This window comes from Trachypithecus francoisi, unplaced genomic scaffold (assembly GCF_009764315.1).
Source record: "Trachypithecus francoisi isolate TF-2019V2 unplaced genomic scaffold, Tfra_2.0 Lachesis_group8, whole genome shotgun sequence".
NCBI classification, from domain to species: domain Eukaryota; kingdom Metazoa; phylum Chordata; class Mammalia; order Primates; family Cercopithecidae; genus Trachypithecus; species Trachypithecus francoisi.
The window spans coordinates 49963956-49980040 of NW_022681473.1; the positions used below are offsets into that span (position 1 = coordinate 49963956).

At 43.3% G+C, this 16085-nt stretch overlaps 1 protein-coding gene across 4 annotated transcripts in view; it reads right to left on the reverse strand.

Moving 5' to 3' along the window:
• Positions 1-16085, reverse strand: part of INSC (INSC spindle orientation adaptor protein) — a 137727-nt gene that overhangs the window by 88675 nt on the left and 32967 nt on the right. For 2 of the 4 annotated variants that reach the window (XM_033206060.1, XM_033206061.1), the window contains exon 2: positions 9929-10029. In XM_033206060.1, the coding sequence (XP_033061951.1) occupies positions 9929-10029 (101 nt within the window). Of the gene's footprint in view, positions 1-9928; positions 10030-16085 lie in introns of those variants that run through there. The other 2 variants (XM_033206063.1, XM_033206062.1) reach the window with 1 other exon arrangement.

Genomic DNA, 16085 nt, shown 5'->3' on the forward strand with positions numbered 1-16085 from the left:
TTAGAATGGAACTTTAAAAGTCTTCAAAGTCTGAAATTCTCTGCCTTACTTTATTCTACCCTCTGTGTGAAGTGGGGAGTTCTCTGTAAAGGAACAATTTACTATACCCGAAACACTTGGAAGTGACCTCCAAAATGTACTAAGCACCCCAAATGGGCCAGGCACTGGGTCTGTGTGCTAGGATTACAGAGGAGAGATGTGAGAATATGGTCCCCATGAGGGCAGAATCGTTTAGTACACAGTGACATACTCCCTCTACCTACAACAGCACCCAATAATTCATAGGTACTCTGTAAAGGTTTACTAAATAATTGTAAACAAACAATTATGGCTCACTGTGCCACAAATGACATTTTGAAGTTAACACAGAGGGTTAGAGGAGCACAGAGAAGAGATATGTAACCCAAACCAGAATATCTCAGTAGGTTTTCCAGGCTAGTCTTTAAATGATGCCCTCAAATTTCCCAGGAAAAGAGTTAGTATTGGAAGAGGATAGAGTTTCAGACGGAAGAAACACCATGTGCAAAGAAGTAGAACCATGGACTCATGTGTTGGGAAAAGGGCAGGTTGCTAAGTGGAGCCAGAGGGGTGGACGTAAAGTTGAAAATGACTGGCTCAAATTTTGCAGAATATTAGAATGCTAGGATCCATGGGTTTATCTGTATTATACTCCATCAAGGCAGGGCACCCTAGGCCACTCCACAACCCCACAATAGAATACTTCTCCTGGATATACCAAGGGGCTTCTATAAAACCTGAAGAGGGCACATTCTCAGATGTGAGGAGGACTTCCAAACTACTATGCCTTGAAATGTCCCTCTCAGCCACAAGGCAAACACTAGACCCCTTTGTACATTTCACAGGAAAGAATGAGAACTTGTTTTAGCAATGGGTTTGTTTTCCTATCCCTGTGGCACTAACATGGGTTATTTTTGTCCAAAAAAGTGACAAAAGCATTCAAAACTCACTCATAGACTTAGAATGTTAAAGCTGGAAGGGTCCCTGGGGATCTACCTCTCATCCTCAGATGAAGAAACTAAGGCTCAGGGAGAGAGAAAATTGTCAAAGAACATACAGAATATTAGTGGAAGGCTGGTCCCTGGCTCCTAATCCATGCTCCCCACTGCACTGTGCTCTCCTGCAGGGGATTTGATGATGAGATTGCAAACTTTTTACCAGTGAACTTAAATGCAAAGACTAAAAATACTTCTTAATTATTCTTCATTAGAAGAAAACAAAGTCTCTTCAACTCTCTAACTCCTTCAACCAATTAAATCTTTGGCTCCCACTCAAAGGGAGTATTTAAATTAATCAGGATAAATCTCTGGCTTACCCTTTCCCTCCAAACAGTAATTTTGTACTGAAAAAATGAGAACAGCTTGCTGGAGACAGAAGAGTGTCTTAGAGAAAAAAACACAATCCAATCTATTTAATTTCTCACCATCACCTGAGACTCCCTAGCCAAGAATTCATCATTCATTTATCAAACAGCTATTAAACATTTATTTACTCAACAATCACTTATTGAGATCCTACTGTGTGCATTCTAATCATAGTCAGGAACGTAAATATGAGCCAAATATGAATTTAGCCCTTAGGCCCTCAGGACATTTATCCTTGAGCAGAAAAGATGACATATACATAAATCGTTATTGGCCTACCCCAGGCTTGACTCAAAGTAAGTTCTCAGTCCAAAGTAAATCTCATTCAAATGAATGAATGAAATTGATTTCTCTATTACAGATAGTTGCTATGTGAGAACTCCACTGAAATGGGGACACAGAGATTCTAAGATTTACTGAAGGCTGAATGAAAGCATTAGCTTAAGAAACACAACTCAGGCGAGGCAGGACTCCAAAAGGTGGGAAAGCAGCCTGAAGAGTATTGTGACAGCTACATTCCCCTCTATGGGCCTCAATTTCCCCATCTTATAATGAAGGGACGGCATAGATGAACTCTGGGGAAACTCTAGCAACAATACCCAATGCCTCTATGATCTCGGTTCCCAGCACTGTACAAAAGTATAAATCCAGCCTCTCCTCTTAAAAATAACTATTGAATCATTGTCCCTCTGCCTTCTCAGGGTCACACCCTATGTTTCTGTGGATTTCTCTTTGGAAATGGGAGAAAGGATGGAATTCAAGTCTAGCTTTGATTGGCCTTCTTTTCAGCTTAAACAACAGAAAAATATCCAATTATCCCATTCACAATTACAGTCTGCACATCACACCACAGGCATAGAAAATGACCCAGCAGCAGAAAACTGGCCACAGAACAGAGGTACACATATGCAAGCCATTATCTGCATGGAGACAAGCTGGCCTGCAAAGGCCCCCACTGGCTCAGGGAAGCTGGTTATCTCCCCAGCTAGCCATGGGCAACCAGGAGGTTGTCTGCCACAAGCTGCAGCTGCATCCAGTCCGGGCTCATCTCATACTCCAAGCTGAACGGAAACCATGTGAAAAAGTGTTTCACTCACAGGGAGAGGTCACAGATGAAAGCCCCAAACTGTATGCCTGTTACAAATCCAGGCCTGTTCAGGCCAAAAGAGAAGTTAGTGAATAATGACTGAGTTCCATGAGGGCAGGAAACAATGTCCAACTAGGTCACCAACATGTCCTCAAGCACACGGCACCATACAAAGCAGATGACCCACACTCCATAAATATTTATAGAAGAACTTTGTTGAAAGCTAATGAATAAATAAGTACTTGCATAAATGAGTAAATGATTTGTTTATGGAAAAGACAGAGACTGGTTAGAGTACTACCCAGTGCTCAGGTTTAAGCACCACATAGAAATACGTATCCTAGCTCTCTACCTATCAGCTCTGTTCTTGAGCAAGTAACTTCACCTCCTCAAGGCTCAGTTCTCTCATGAGATAGACATTGTGATGTGCTGCTGAGATTCCCCTTTTTGGCAGGATTTATTGTCCCAGATGCTGGGAGTATCATTAGCCAACAGCCTTCAGCTTTCAGGCCCTCCAGATGTTCTCAGAGCCACCTCACCTAAGATCACATCCTTCCTAAAGATGTCTAAAAGTTTTATACAAGATAAATTTAACAGAGTTTATTTGAGCAAAAAAACATTTCATGAATCAGGCAGCACTCAGAGCCCAGAAGAGGTTGGAGAGCTCCTCTGAAGCAGCATGGGTGGCAAGCTTTTATGGGCTGAACACAAAGGAGAACAAAGAAAATGCATGTAATGATTAAAGGGGAAAGATCCTAGTTAAAGGTTAGTTGATTTCTGATCAGTACAGTTTCTAGTTTCATTTTACTGTTGATGCTGTGCTTCAGTTTGCTATGTAGAAACCTAAAGTATTGGAGCAGCCCCAGCCTAATGGCTTCCTGGTTTAAAATATTTTCTAACGCATTCCAATGACAGATCAAGGTGGGACATGAAGGCCCTGGACATTTTGGCCAATGGACAACAACTCCGATTCCAAAGCTCCCTGCGAAATCAGTTGACATCACTGAGCCGGGTTTTGCAGCTCAACTTCACCTTCTGCCCAGTCGTGCTTCCTTCCTCTCCCTTCCACAGGCATTGATCCCAAAGATGGTCACTAAAAACCATGCTGAACTCTAAACCCCACCTCAAAGGCTGTTTCCCATAGAACTCAACCTATGACCTCTTGTTTGCAAAATATAGATAATAATAATTATACACATAGGTCATAGTGAAGACTAATAGCTGTGTGGAGTACCCACCCATAACAAGTACTTGAAACCGTAAGCCAACTTTGTTGTGGGGGTTTGCAAAGGCCAGCCTATTAATCACTTTGACTCTTCACTGGTGGGAATTCAGAGAGAAAAATTCTAAATGCCATAGATGATTTGTGTGCTAGATAAGCTATAGAAGGAAGTGGGGAAGGAAGGGGACATTTGAACCCAGCCCTGTGTGGACCCTGGCCTCCAGCTTACACCCCAGGAGCCTTCCCATAAAGAAAGTTAAACCAAAGAACTGGGTCATCTGGATCCTGGCAGAATATGAAGGCCAGGTTGTGATGGTGGAGGGCACAACCCTGGGAGTGTGAAGCCTGGGTCCAACACGCTGACCACCATGGCTATATTCCAGCAGTACCACCACCATGCCCAGAACCAACAAGAAGATCAGCATCCCAGATGGAAAGATGGGAGGCCAGAGGAGCAAATGAAGACCAGCTAGGGACATAGCAGCCACAGTCTCCTGCTATCCAGGAAGCTCACCTCTGGCCCCTTCACTGCCACAAATAAATCTTTGACCACCCCCAGGGAGGTACTCAGACCAGAGACTGCATCGTTTTCACTACCTGGGGGGTGGGAGAGAGATTATTACTGTTATTTACACCAGCAGTCCCTACCCTCGTAGGCACCAGGGACCTTTGGCACCAGGGACTGGTTTAGGGGAAGACAATTTTTCCATGCAGGGAGGCTGTGGGTGGTGGGTATTACATTCCCATAAGGAACATGCAACCTAAATCCCTCATGCGAGCAGTTCACAGTAGGGTTTGTGCTCGTATGAGAATCTGCTGCCACCTCTGATCTGACAGGAGACAGAGCTCAGGCAGTAATGCTTGCTCTTGCTGGCCACTCACCTCCTGCTGTGCGGGGGCCCGGTTCCTAACAGGCTGAGGACCAGGGGTGGGGACCACTGATTTCTATGAACTGGGAAAGTGAGGCTTGTGTACTGCAAAGCACCCTGAGGCTCTACAGAGACCTTCCCTGCTGGATTCAAGCACTTCTACTACCTTTTAAAGCAGCTGTCACTGCCACTATGTTGAAGAAAACACAGGTGCATAGACAGCTTAAACAGTCACTCAGGTCACAGAGCTGGTAGGAGGTGAACTGGGATTTGAACTCAAGTCTGATTCCAAGGTCTACATGGTTTCAACCACTTAGCCCCATATATGAATAAACACCTCAAGTTTAAAATTTTATTTTTTCTAGTAGATAGCTAACCTTCACTTGTCTTGAGTGTCACGAATGGATAGTGCATATTAAAATAATATTCCTTTTCAAGTGTGTTAGAAAGTACCACAGAGTCTTGCCTATGTGAATATTGTCCTTGAGGGACATTTTCCCTTGGGAATTACTTATCCATTTATTCATTCCTATATATTTTATAAATCATTTAAAGCCTATTTGTGGCAAATCATCCATGTGTTACGTCCAGGATATTGGGATATGAGTGAAAATTGTTGTTTCTGTAGTGCTAGGTCTTTGCTAAAGAATGGAAGAGTGGGAGGGAAGAATATGGAAGCCTAAGAATGAGGACTCTCAAGTTAAATTAGGACCTCACATCAGTGCTGTCCAGTGGAAATATAATGCAAACCACTTACGTAAATTTAAAATTTCTGGTAACCACCATAAAGAAAGTAAAAAGAGGGAAATGAAGTTAAATCTAACAATGTTTTCTTCAAAACAATAAATCCAAATATTATTTCAATATGTCATAAATCTAAACACGTTTAATGAGATATTTTGTGTATTTCTTCATACCAAGTTTTTGATAACCAGTTTTTTTTTTTTGGTTTTTTTTTTAACTGCAGCACATTTCAATTTGGGCTAGCTATATTTCAAGCGCTTGATTTGCCACCTGCGGCTAGAGGCTGCCATATTAGTACAACGCAAAATCATAGGAGTGGGTATCCATGTCTACCCCTATGGGGTGACCAAAATAGTTCTGATGGTATCCTGGAGATATTGCTGAGTAGTATTTAAGTTTTCTTTCCCATGGCTGGGTCTACCTGCTTTCTAATCTATTACTGTTATTTCCTCTTCTTGTGAATCCATGTTTTAATCTGTTTATGCAAGCTTCCGATTTATTTCCATCTTAACTTATAAGACCCTTAGGAGTTTTCTACATTATTTATTTTAGTGGCAAGTAACTATGTAAACATGAATTAATTAATACTACCTGTGAAGAACGAAATATTTACTTATTAAGCAGCTGCTGGATGCTAGACAGTACACTAGGCACTTTGCATACTTCAATCTTTTTTCTTCCACTTTCTATATATTGGAAAACTGAAGATCCAAAAGTTAAATACTTGTCCTAGGCCACATAGCAAGTAAGTTGCAAAACTATGATTGTCTGACTCCAGAATTCATACTCTTTCTATCATATCACTGTTAGGAAATTGTGCATTGTAAACTTTAAAATACTTGTGATTTGAATACTAGTTTCCTGGTCTTCACCCTGATGCCTCAAGCATAGGACCAACTGAAGGACAGGTGATGCTAAGTGGTAAGGATTAGCTAGTACAAAGGAGTTTATGTTTACTTTTGAAAACTCCTAGCCTGGTTGATTTATTACTTCCTAGGGATAAAAATCACTGGCAACTGTTATCTTGAGCTTATCCTGTTAACTGTTGTTCAAAAATGCATAATTTGTGAAAAATTTTTATAAAGACATCTTTAATTTTTTATTTTTTTGGTGTGTGTTTAAGTATGTTTTTAAGGAGCATGTTTACAGATACATGCTAAATGAAGACAGAGCTAGACATTGTTACTGTCTGATTACATTGAAACTGTATTAAAATAATAAAAAACCTATATTAAATAATAAGAAAAAAGAGATTCCAAGAGTAGTGTCTTGTTCTTTTGCTTATTTTATTGTTTTTAAATATGAAAGCATCCCAGGAGACTCAGATACAGAGCTGAGAACCACCACACCCTGTCAGACCACTTCCTGTCACTCATGCCAGTTCAGCAACGGATCCTAACCCCTGGGCTAGGAGGCTGTTGCTCCTGATCTCTACTCTCTCCTAGGAATCCACATCTAGAACAGCCTTTTGTGCTGCTATTTACTCACAATGGTCTCAAATACCAATAGCCTCACCCATATGATTTACCCAGGCTGCTGGATGCTTCCATGCAACATGGCAGCACTTGTTTATTTTTGTGCACTGAGGTGAACAATGGCACTGCAAAATAAAATTCAGTTTCAGTGGAACACAACAGAAAGAAGTCAACTATCCAGCATGAATTATTTATCTGGAGACAATAACCATGATGTTATTCCCCACAAGAGAGGACTCTGCAACTTGGAACAGGAGAAGAAAAGACGTGACTGCTACTGTCTGCCTATTATGCTGCTTCAGATTGCATCATAGGCAAATTAACACTTCTGACATCCTGTAATTACATATGTGCCTTCTCTGTGAATGCAAACCATGCATAGGCCCCTAGAACACACACATTTAACAGATTGCTAGGTCCAGTGATTCTATTCCCCCAGTGTTCTGGCTAGGCCTGGCAATGCTAGCCTGTGAACATATTAAAGGAAATACCACCCTCTCTCTGTTGCTCATCCCACTCTATCAGAACTGTAAGGATGAAGACATTGAAAAAAAAAAGAAAAGGATTTCACAAGATACATCTTCTATGGCCAGCCATAACTCCTGATGTTAAGTCAGTCTGGGGTCTTCCTCCCAATGGATTTGCTGTGCAAGATCAGTTAGAAATCATGCCTTGCCTCCTAATAATTTGATTCCTAAATCATTTGTATGTAATTTAATTTCCTGTGACCTTAAAACTTCTGAAGAGGTTGGAAGTGGGAAAGAGAGAGGGAGAGATAGATCAGTGGTTCTCAGGGGCCTAAAATGGCCCAAGATCTGATCTTTGCACCTCATTCTCTACTCAGAACACCTATTCCTCATGGGAAGCAGGAGAAATTAGCGTTGATTAAGCAGGTCCTATGCTCCAGGCAGGGGCTCCATACACATAATTTTAAATGCTCCTAAAACCCAATGACGCATGTATAAATTATCCTCATCTCACAGATGAAGAAACTAAAGCCCAAAGTTATGACTACTATGTAGCAGAACCAAGAACCAAGCTGGAGCGTTTGCACTCCTAACCACTGTCCTAAATGTCCCTGTGATGATGGCTTCCTCAATCCCAGCACAGGTTCAGATCTGACCATACCAGGACTGCAAGGGGGTGTTTGGAGGGATCCCAAAGCCCTGTAGCCAGAGCTGCTGCTATCCACCTGGCTACACAGTTCCCAACTTAGTCTCTGGACAGGGGAGACTCAGGCTTCACTTCAACCAGGGTAGTTTCACTTTTTCCTGTTTTAAAATATTAGACTGTTGAGAGTGTCTGTCTATGATTTCTTTTTCTCACTCAGGTCACTTGCTGAGGGTTAGGGGTCAGGAGAGGGATTCCTGGAAGAATTTCCCCATATCACCTACGTGAAGAGCTCCAACACACAGCAACAGGCACTCAATAAGTAATGACTCTGCGTATGTAGCTCTCAATGTGTGACACACACTTTGCATATATAGATTTATTTAATCCTTACATTCACTCTAAGAAGAAGGTGCTATTATTACTTCCATTTCTACATGAGAAAAGTGAGAGACAGATGATAGGGTTCAGGAACTTGCACAGACCACACAGCTAGTGAGAAGTATAGCTCAGCATTGAAGCCAGGCAGTCATGTGTCCAAAGCTGACCCCACTTCCCCGTCTCATGAAAGGCCATCAGCCATTCCAGGGTAAGGCAGGCCCCATCTTGAAGAAACCACATACGTCCTGACAGGTCTGTATCTCATCATCTCTGAGTTCCACCTTAGAGGTGCTGTGTGCAAAGATAATTGGACCCCCACATGATGTCTTATTCTTGGCTTCCAGCTGCAGAGGAAATTCTGAGTGGCATTTCTAACCATGCTCTGAGTCCTCAGGAACATGCATGAATTGTATATCACATCCTAAAACCTCTTTATAATGATAGCTTTGTGGGAGCAGACTGGTGTGCACACAGAGGCTAAACCAGTTCCAGTAGACTTTTAACAAATAATAATTTTTTCTGATTTTAAAAGCAACACATACTCCAAAACAAATAATAACCAAACAAACAATATTGAAAGCAATGACATAGTAAGATGAAATCCCAAGTAATTCAGATGGAGGGTTAAGGATAAAGGTAAAATGTCAGTGATACACGGAATATGTAACACAAAACATTACAAAATAAAACGATGGCTTAACAGTTTTACAAAATCTACTTGGATTGTGTTGCCTCAAAATAATCCCATCAAAATGTCTCAGCAAAATAAATAAATGAATAAATAAGGCTAAGTGGAATCCCCAAGCACTCTGAGGTTGCTGAGTTCCTCTATAGATCAAACCTACATTACAGTGACCCACTTTCCAGGTTTGCCAGGAATTTCCAGGGCCACAGGACTTCCATACCCAAATCAGTACAGGACCTGGCAAACGGGGACAGTTGGGCAGGAAAGCTCTAGCACCCTGGCGCTTCTAACACTGGTTCAGGTTCAGGCTCCGGGACCAGTCACATTAAACCAGAACCTGCCTCGCCACATCTTCCAGCTGTGTGCAGGCACTTCTGGTGGCCCCAAATGTCTCCTTCTTCAGACAGGATGTTCTCAAGCCCTCTCCCCTCATTATCTGGGCTTCACCTTCTTCTCAGTATGTGCCTTTCCCACCCTCCCTCATTGCCCAACTCAGCACAACAAGTACTTCCCAAGGATCAGCTCTATGCTCCGTTATCTCCTTGGTGCTCTGGGCAAAAGAAAAGACATCCAAGGGTAGAATGACACCTTCCAAAAGCCTCAGAGGGGGCCTCCACTAACGCCAAGGACCCCCAGGGGCTCCAGCCCCCTAGCCAGGCAGGATCAGGAGCCTCCTCTGGAGTCCTCTATCTTACTAGCACACCCACTCGATTATTTGTTTCATGGTCAGCCTCAGCATTAGACTTCAGCTCATTAGAGGCTGGGATGTGCCTGATTCTTCAGTGTCCCAGGGTCCAGTTCCATTGATATTTGCTGAGTGAACATGGCATCCCCAATACGTTATCCTCGGCTTCCTCCCCAGAAAATTGCGTGGGAAGATGGGGTCACCTGCAGACTCAGGATGCTGGAACTGGACCTCAGTCAAGGTTCAGATGGGGTAGGCCTGGCCTGCAGTGACAGCTGTAGGACTTACCGCTGACCCGGCAGGGTGATAGAGTCCAGGTGGCAACCTCCAGGCAGCGCCATCATGTTGATCCCAATCTGCAGCAAGGCCTGCTGGCAGCGGTCGTGACCCTGAAAATAGAGGGCAGGATGGCACAACAAGGCCCTAAGAGAGGAGGCACAATCACTTTCTCTCCCATTCCCAGGCCACAGGGAACCAAAGCAGGCAAAGAGGTAAGGCCTCCTAGCCCTATTCTTCTTTTGAACCAGTTTTCACTCCACTATCCTCACACAAGTAAGGCAGAACCCAGATTTGATCTTGTTTCTAAGTCCCTAGTCCACTTTATATCTCTAAAATATTTTCTTATTCCAATTTCAAATATTTGCCTGACTTATTTTGGTATGTATCACACACAGCCCATAAGTACTGCATAGGACATACTTGTACTAAAAAAGTATCTATGGTTTATCTGAGATTCACAGTTAACTGGGCATCCTGTATTACTTGCTAAAACTGGCAATTCTACATTCTAATTCCCTGGCTATTACCACTGTAGAACTGGGTTATTCACTGTGATTATGCTTAAGTCTGTCCTGGAAAATGTGACCCTGTTACTGGCATAGTGGTTGCTTTCCCAAATCCATTCCACGTTGGATGATGCAACTGCACCCAAATTGCCAGTGATAGGTTCAGAAATAGGCATGTGACTCAATTTGGCCAATGAGCCACGACAGGACTGCTTCTAGGAAAAGTGTTATTTCTCCCAACAGAGAGCTGCAAGATGAGACAGTATCTTTCCTGTTGGACTTGAACAAGGGAGCATATCCACTTCATTGCTGCTAGAGACCATCTTGCAATCAAGAGCAGCACTAGCTGGAGAACAAAGTTAGCACACTCCAAGAAAAATATACTGGGTCCTTGATCACTAAACCACTGAATCAACTAATGCTGGAGTCTGGCCCAGCTCTAGGCTTCCTATTATCTAAGAAAATAAAAGCTCTTGTCGTTTAAGTCAGTCTGAGTGAGGGTTTTTGTTCTACACACCCAAAAGCATCCTAATGAATAAAAGTAATCCAGGTTCCAGGAACTCCCAATCCCAGCACCGAGGATGCAGCTGGCTTCCCTGTGCCTCACATTTGAACCCAAACCAACTACCCACCTGTTTGTATTTTTCTCCCTTGCCTTGTCCCTGCTGTGCTCCTGGAGACCTTTTTGTACACAATCTCTTTTTTTCATTTCTCTCTCTCTGCCAACTCCTCCAAGCCCATGAGTAAGCCCTCCCTGAGGAATATGCAGATTCTGTCACCTTTGCCTGGGCACATCAACAGAAGAGTCTTACTCCGTGATTACACAGGAGCCCTATAGAAAAGAATGGAGGAGGAGCACTTTAACAGTGATGTGGGTGAACACGAAGCACTCATCATAATGCTGGGAAGAAAGAAGAAAATGGTCAGTCTGAAAAGTGTGGGGAGGCAGGAACCCAGAATAAACTAGGGTACTAGATAATTCCAGAGACTTGCTGCCGTTGCCTGTTTCTCTGTCTGTGGAGCTCATTAGACTGTGAGCTTCCTGAGGGTAGACACCATATGTGTTTCTGGCACTGAGCCAAGGGCCAGGCACTTAGCCTGCACTCTATACCTCTGTTGAAATAATGAGTGGGATAAATTTTTAATACATTGATGTTGAGCCCCATCTCTTCATCTGTAACTGAGGATAATAATATCTATTTTAAAGAGCTATTATAATGATGACATGAGATTAGGAATGTGGAAGTATATGGCCAACGTAAGAGCTAAATAAATAGTTAGCTATTATTATCGTTACGTCCTATAAGTCTGCTATGTGCTCAGCTCTCTGGTCACCTATGCTAAGAGAGATGTAGAAAATGAGATACAGCAGGTAACTCACCCAGCACAGCGAGAAGCTCAGTGAGCGTTCATTAGCATATGTTATCACCATCGTTATTTCCATCATTATTATCATTATTGAGAAGGTATATTTTTGGAATTTAGTGAGCCAATAGGCTGAAAGGGATGGCACAAAAGAAAAACTAGAAACAATAAAATGAGACGTTTGCTCCCTTTTGATATGTTTGACTAAAGTACAAAAAAGGAAAATACCAACTTCTCAGGGTAAAAGCTAAGATGTGATTAGATGGCAGCGAGCAAGTAGATTTTGTTTTACTTCCACATCTTCATCACTGAGAAGAAAAGAGGCAAAGTAAATATATTGAAGTGGGGATTAGAGCCTAAGGTAGGAGAGGAGACAGGGAAATACTGAGAAAATTCCAGGACCCTTTGAAGTTTGAATCAAGAGGAAACTGTAGGATGAGGTGAAGCATACATACCACAGAGTATTAGAGGAACCTCTGACTCTGATTCAAGTCATTTCTGAGGGACCCAGAGAAAAAAAAGAGTTGTCATGAGCAGAAGCCTGAATGCAAGAAAGTGTTCTGAATTCCTAAGAGGCAGATTCCAGAAATACAGCTCTGTGATCGTAAATTCTATAGCCAATTCTGGATCACCGACCTGTGAAGCCTTCAGAAAGAAGCAGTGAGCACAAGAAGCCAGCTAGAACACAGCAGCAACAAGCCAAAACAATCAACTTCTTTTCCTTCAGGAGCCTCTGGGCTGTTAGCTGAGGGAACTGCAATAAGCCTAATATATCTCGATTTTTTTAAAGCATCCCAGTGAGGTGCCATCATTCATCCTTTTTACTCATGACTTCCCAGCAGGTATGCAGGGGGAGCCTGCCAGCTCACAAAACCTTCCTTCATGTGATCTCTTGTGTTCCCAGAGGCTGGGGAGGCACCTTAAGGACATCTGATTGCATATGCATCACTGCCCTATTCACAGACTGTGTCATTATTGGCTGCCTCTTTGCCCCCAAAGGACAAGATTCCTTAATGTCTAAAGCCAAATCTTGCTGAATGTGGGATTAGGCACAGTCCTGACCCAATCAGATTAGGTCTCAGAGGAATCACAGCTCATTTTCACTAAGGATGAGGAAGAATATCTGAAAGGCGAGATAGGAAATACTTGTTTGACCCAGCTGATGTTTATAAAGTATCTATAACAATAATAGGCCGGGCGCGGTGGCTCAAGCCTGTAATCCCAGCACTTTGGGAGGCCGAGACGGGCGGATCACGAGGTCAGGAGATCGAGACCATCCTGGCTAATACGGTGAAACCCTGTCTCTACTTAAAAATACAAAAAACTAGCCGGGCGACGAGGCGGGCGCCTGTAGTCCCAGCTACTCAGGAGGCTGAGGCGGGAGAATGGCGTAAACCCGGGAGGCGGAGCTTGCAGTGAGCTGAGATCCGGCCACTGCACTCCAGCCTGGGTGGCAGAGCAAGACTCCGTCTCAAAAAAAAAAAAACAAAAAACAAAAAACAAAAAAAAAAAAACAATAATAATTATAGCTAATATTTACTGAGCATGTCTTATGTGCCAGGCACTGTTCTAAATGCTTCATATAGTATTAGTTCATTTAATGCTATCATCATCCTCTGTTACAGATGAGACCTCTTAAATTCAGTGAGAAGCACAGGTTAGTAGGTGGCAGAGGACTAGAATCCAGGTTTGATGATTGAAGGGGAGGTGCTGGAGCAGATGAAGATAAGAGCCTGTGTTCAGCCTTTGCTAACAGACAGCCTGACTCCATTCCTGAATGGCAACACCCAACCCTAGAGGGCACTTCTCAGAGATCCCAGCACTCTTCCCTCTCACCAGCACCGCCTACTGCTCCCACTTCCCGGACTGTGAATCTTCCAGCTTCATCTAGTGCCAGCCCTCAGTGACACAGCCCTCAAGAAGAAAAGCAAACACTGCAGTCATATGGAAGGAGAAGGAGACATTTCTCTTTTGTTCCTCATTTATTGTCACTTTTGTGAAAGTCATATGGACAGAGATAGGCCCTACAGGGATCGGGGGATGGGAGATCATAGTTCCAGTTAAAGCTTCAAATAGACCTGTTTAAAGCATGCTATCCTCAGGGAAGCTCCTACTGCAAAGTTCCATCTTCAGTCTGAAGCCCTTGCACCCACTCACTGCCACAGCCCTAAGTCAGACTCATCCTGTTGAGCAGACTTGAAGAATAAACTCCTTCCAAAGTTACACAGAATGTTAGGAAACCAAAACTGAGTTCAAGACAAGCCCTTGGTCCTGGGCTCTGTGTCCTCACTGGTGTTGCAAAAAGAACATGAACTTTGGAATCTGATAGATTCAAATCCTGACTTGTACAAATCCTGACCTGATAAGTACATAACCTCGGGAAAACTGCCAACCCACTGAACATGTGGTTTCCTCAATTATACCTACTTCCCAGGAGCATCATGAGGATTAAATGAGATTACTTGCAAAAGTCCCCAATATTGTGCTTGGCATATAGCAGCCTCCAAGAAGAAGTACCCTTCCTGTTGGAAGGAAGAGTTTAGAAATATATCTCAGAGCAGAGTTGCTGCTTTTCCCAGGAAGAGAGGTGAAAAGGACACATGTAGGAGTGAGCAGGAAAGAGGAAATCCCTCCATCACCTGTCCTAATTCACTGAAAATCCCACCATGGATCCTGCAGCCTTGTTTCTTCAGGGATCTGGGCTATGTAGCTCCCACCAGAAGTGGCTAGTTTACAAGAAAGACTTGAAGTCTTAAGTGTCTCTGATTTAATTCAATGCTTGCTGTGACAACAGCTCCATCTGCACAGCTCATTTCTGCGCCCACATCCAATTAGACTCAGCCTTTGCTCACCTCCATTTGGCTAATGACACACGGTTTGTGGAGGAAATGGAAGCTATTTACAGTAAATTATTCAATTAAAATCAGGCGCAAAGGTGGTTTCTGCCATTGTCTAAAGGGCCAATCCAGGTACAGCTCCAAACATGTCTGGGATTGCTTAATCTGCAATCCCATTAGGGCTGTCAATATTAGTGCTGTCACCATGAAAGGGACAGGGGAGAGTAAGTATTGTGGAAAGTAGTTAAGCTTTGGTGGCAGCTCTAGGAACAGGGAGGAGGTTGCTGGGAAGTCGAAGAGGAGTTAGACAGCACCAGGCAAATATGGCTCTTTCTCAAAGACCAGAAAGTGCAAGAACTGGAAGCAACAGAGATGTCCTGTCAGCCCATCATTATGAATCTCTACCATTTGGAGCTGAAAAGGCCCTTAGGGAGTACTGCTTTACTGGGGAAGAAATAAGGCTCTTCCAGAGTTTCCATATTTGTTTCCCATCTGTAAAACGGGGCAAAAATAGACAACCTCACAAGATTGTTGTGAGCACCAAGATAATCCATGTGTAAACATTTATCTTTCTTTCTGGCCTCTAACGTATGAACCCATTTCCTACATTTGAGAAATATCCCTTTGCTTAAGAGTCTTAGTATAGGGGAAACCTGCCTCCCAACATAGAAACTTAAAAAGCCACACCCTTGTTTGGCAGAATCCTTTGCAGCAAGGATAAAACACATAACTTAGGTGCCACCAATCAGGTACACAGAGCAGAAGCACATGACCTAGGATTCACCAATCAAGTGCACAGACTAGGAGCTTGAGACTGAAAGGAGACTTTTTTCTGAGGCTTCGTGGTACCTGCAGAAGAATCAAGTTCCCCTGTACCTTGTATGCAGATTACACCTTAAAATGGGGCTACAATATAGGCTTTTTTTTCAATTTGCCTTCCCCGGCCTGTGCAAAATGCACAGAATTTAGAGCCCAGAGGCTAGATCTGGATGTCTTGCCTGAGAATTATCCTTGATACATCCCTTTCCCTCATCATATTTTTTTCATCTCATGACCACCTCCCTGGCCAAAGGTATTGGCATCTCTCACTTGGACCTCTGCAAGGGCTTCCTTTCCTCACTCGCCCCTTTCCAGATATGCCTCTCTCTAAACTGTTCTCCACACAACCAACAGGGTGGTCTCAGGCACAAATCTAATCACATCAACCCACTGTTTAAAATCCTTCAATGGTTTCCTGTTGCTACTAAGACCAAACCCTGCCATGGCCTACTTGCCTCACATGGATCTTGTCCCTGTCTAACCACCCTTCTTGTCCTTCAGCCTTGCAGCCACTCTGGCTGCTGTTCATTCTTGCAGCAAGCCACGCCTCCCCCTGCCAAGCACCTTCAAGGTACTCCTTCCTCTGACCCCAACAACCTCTCCTCTGTCTCCTCTCACCAAGTTATTCCTATCATTCAG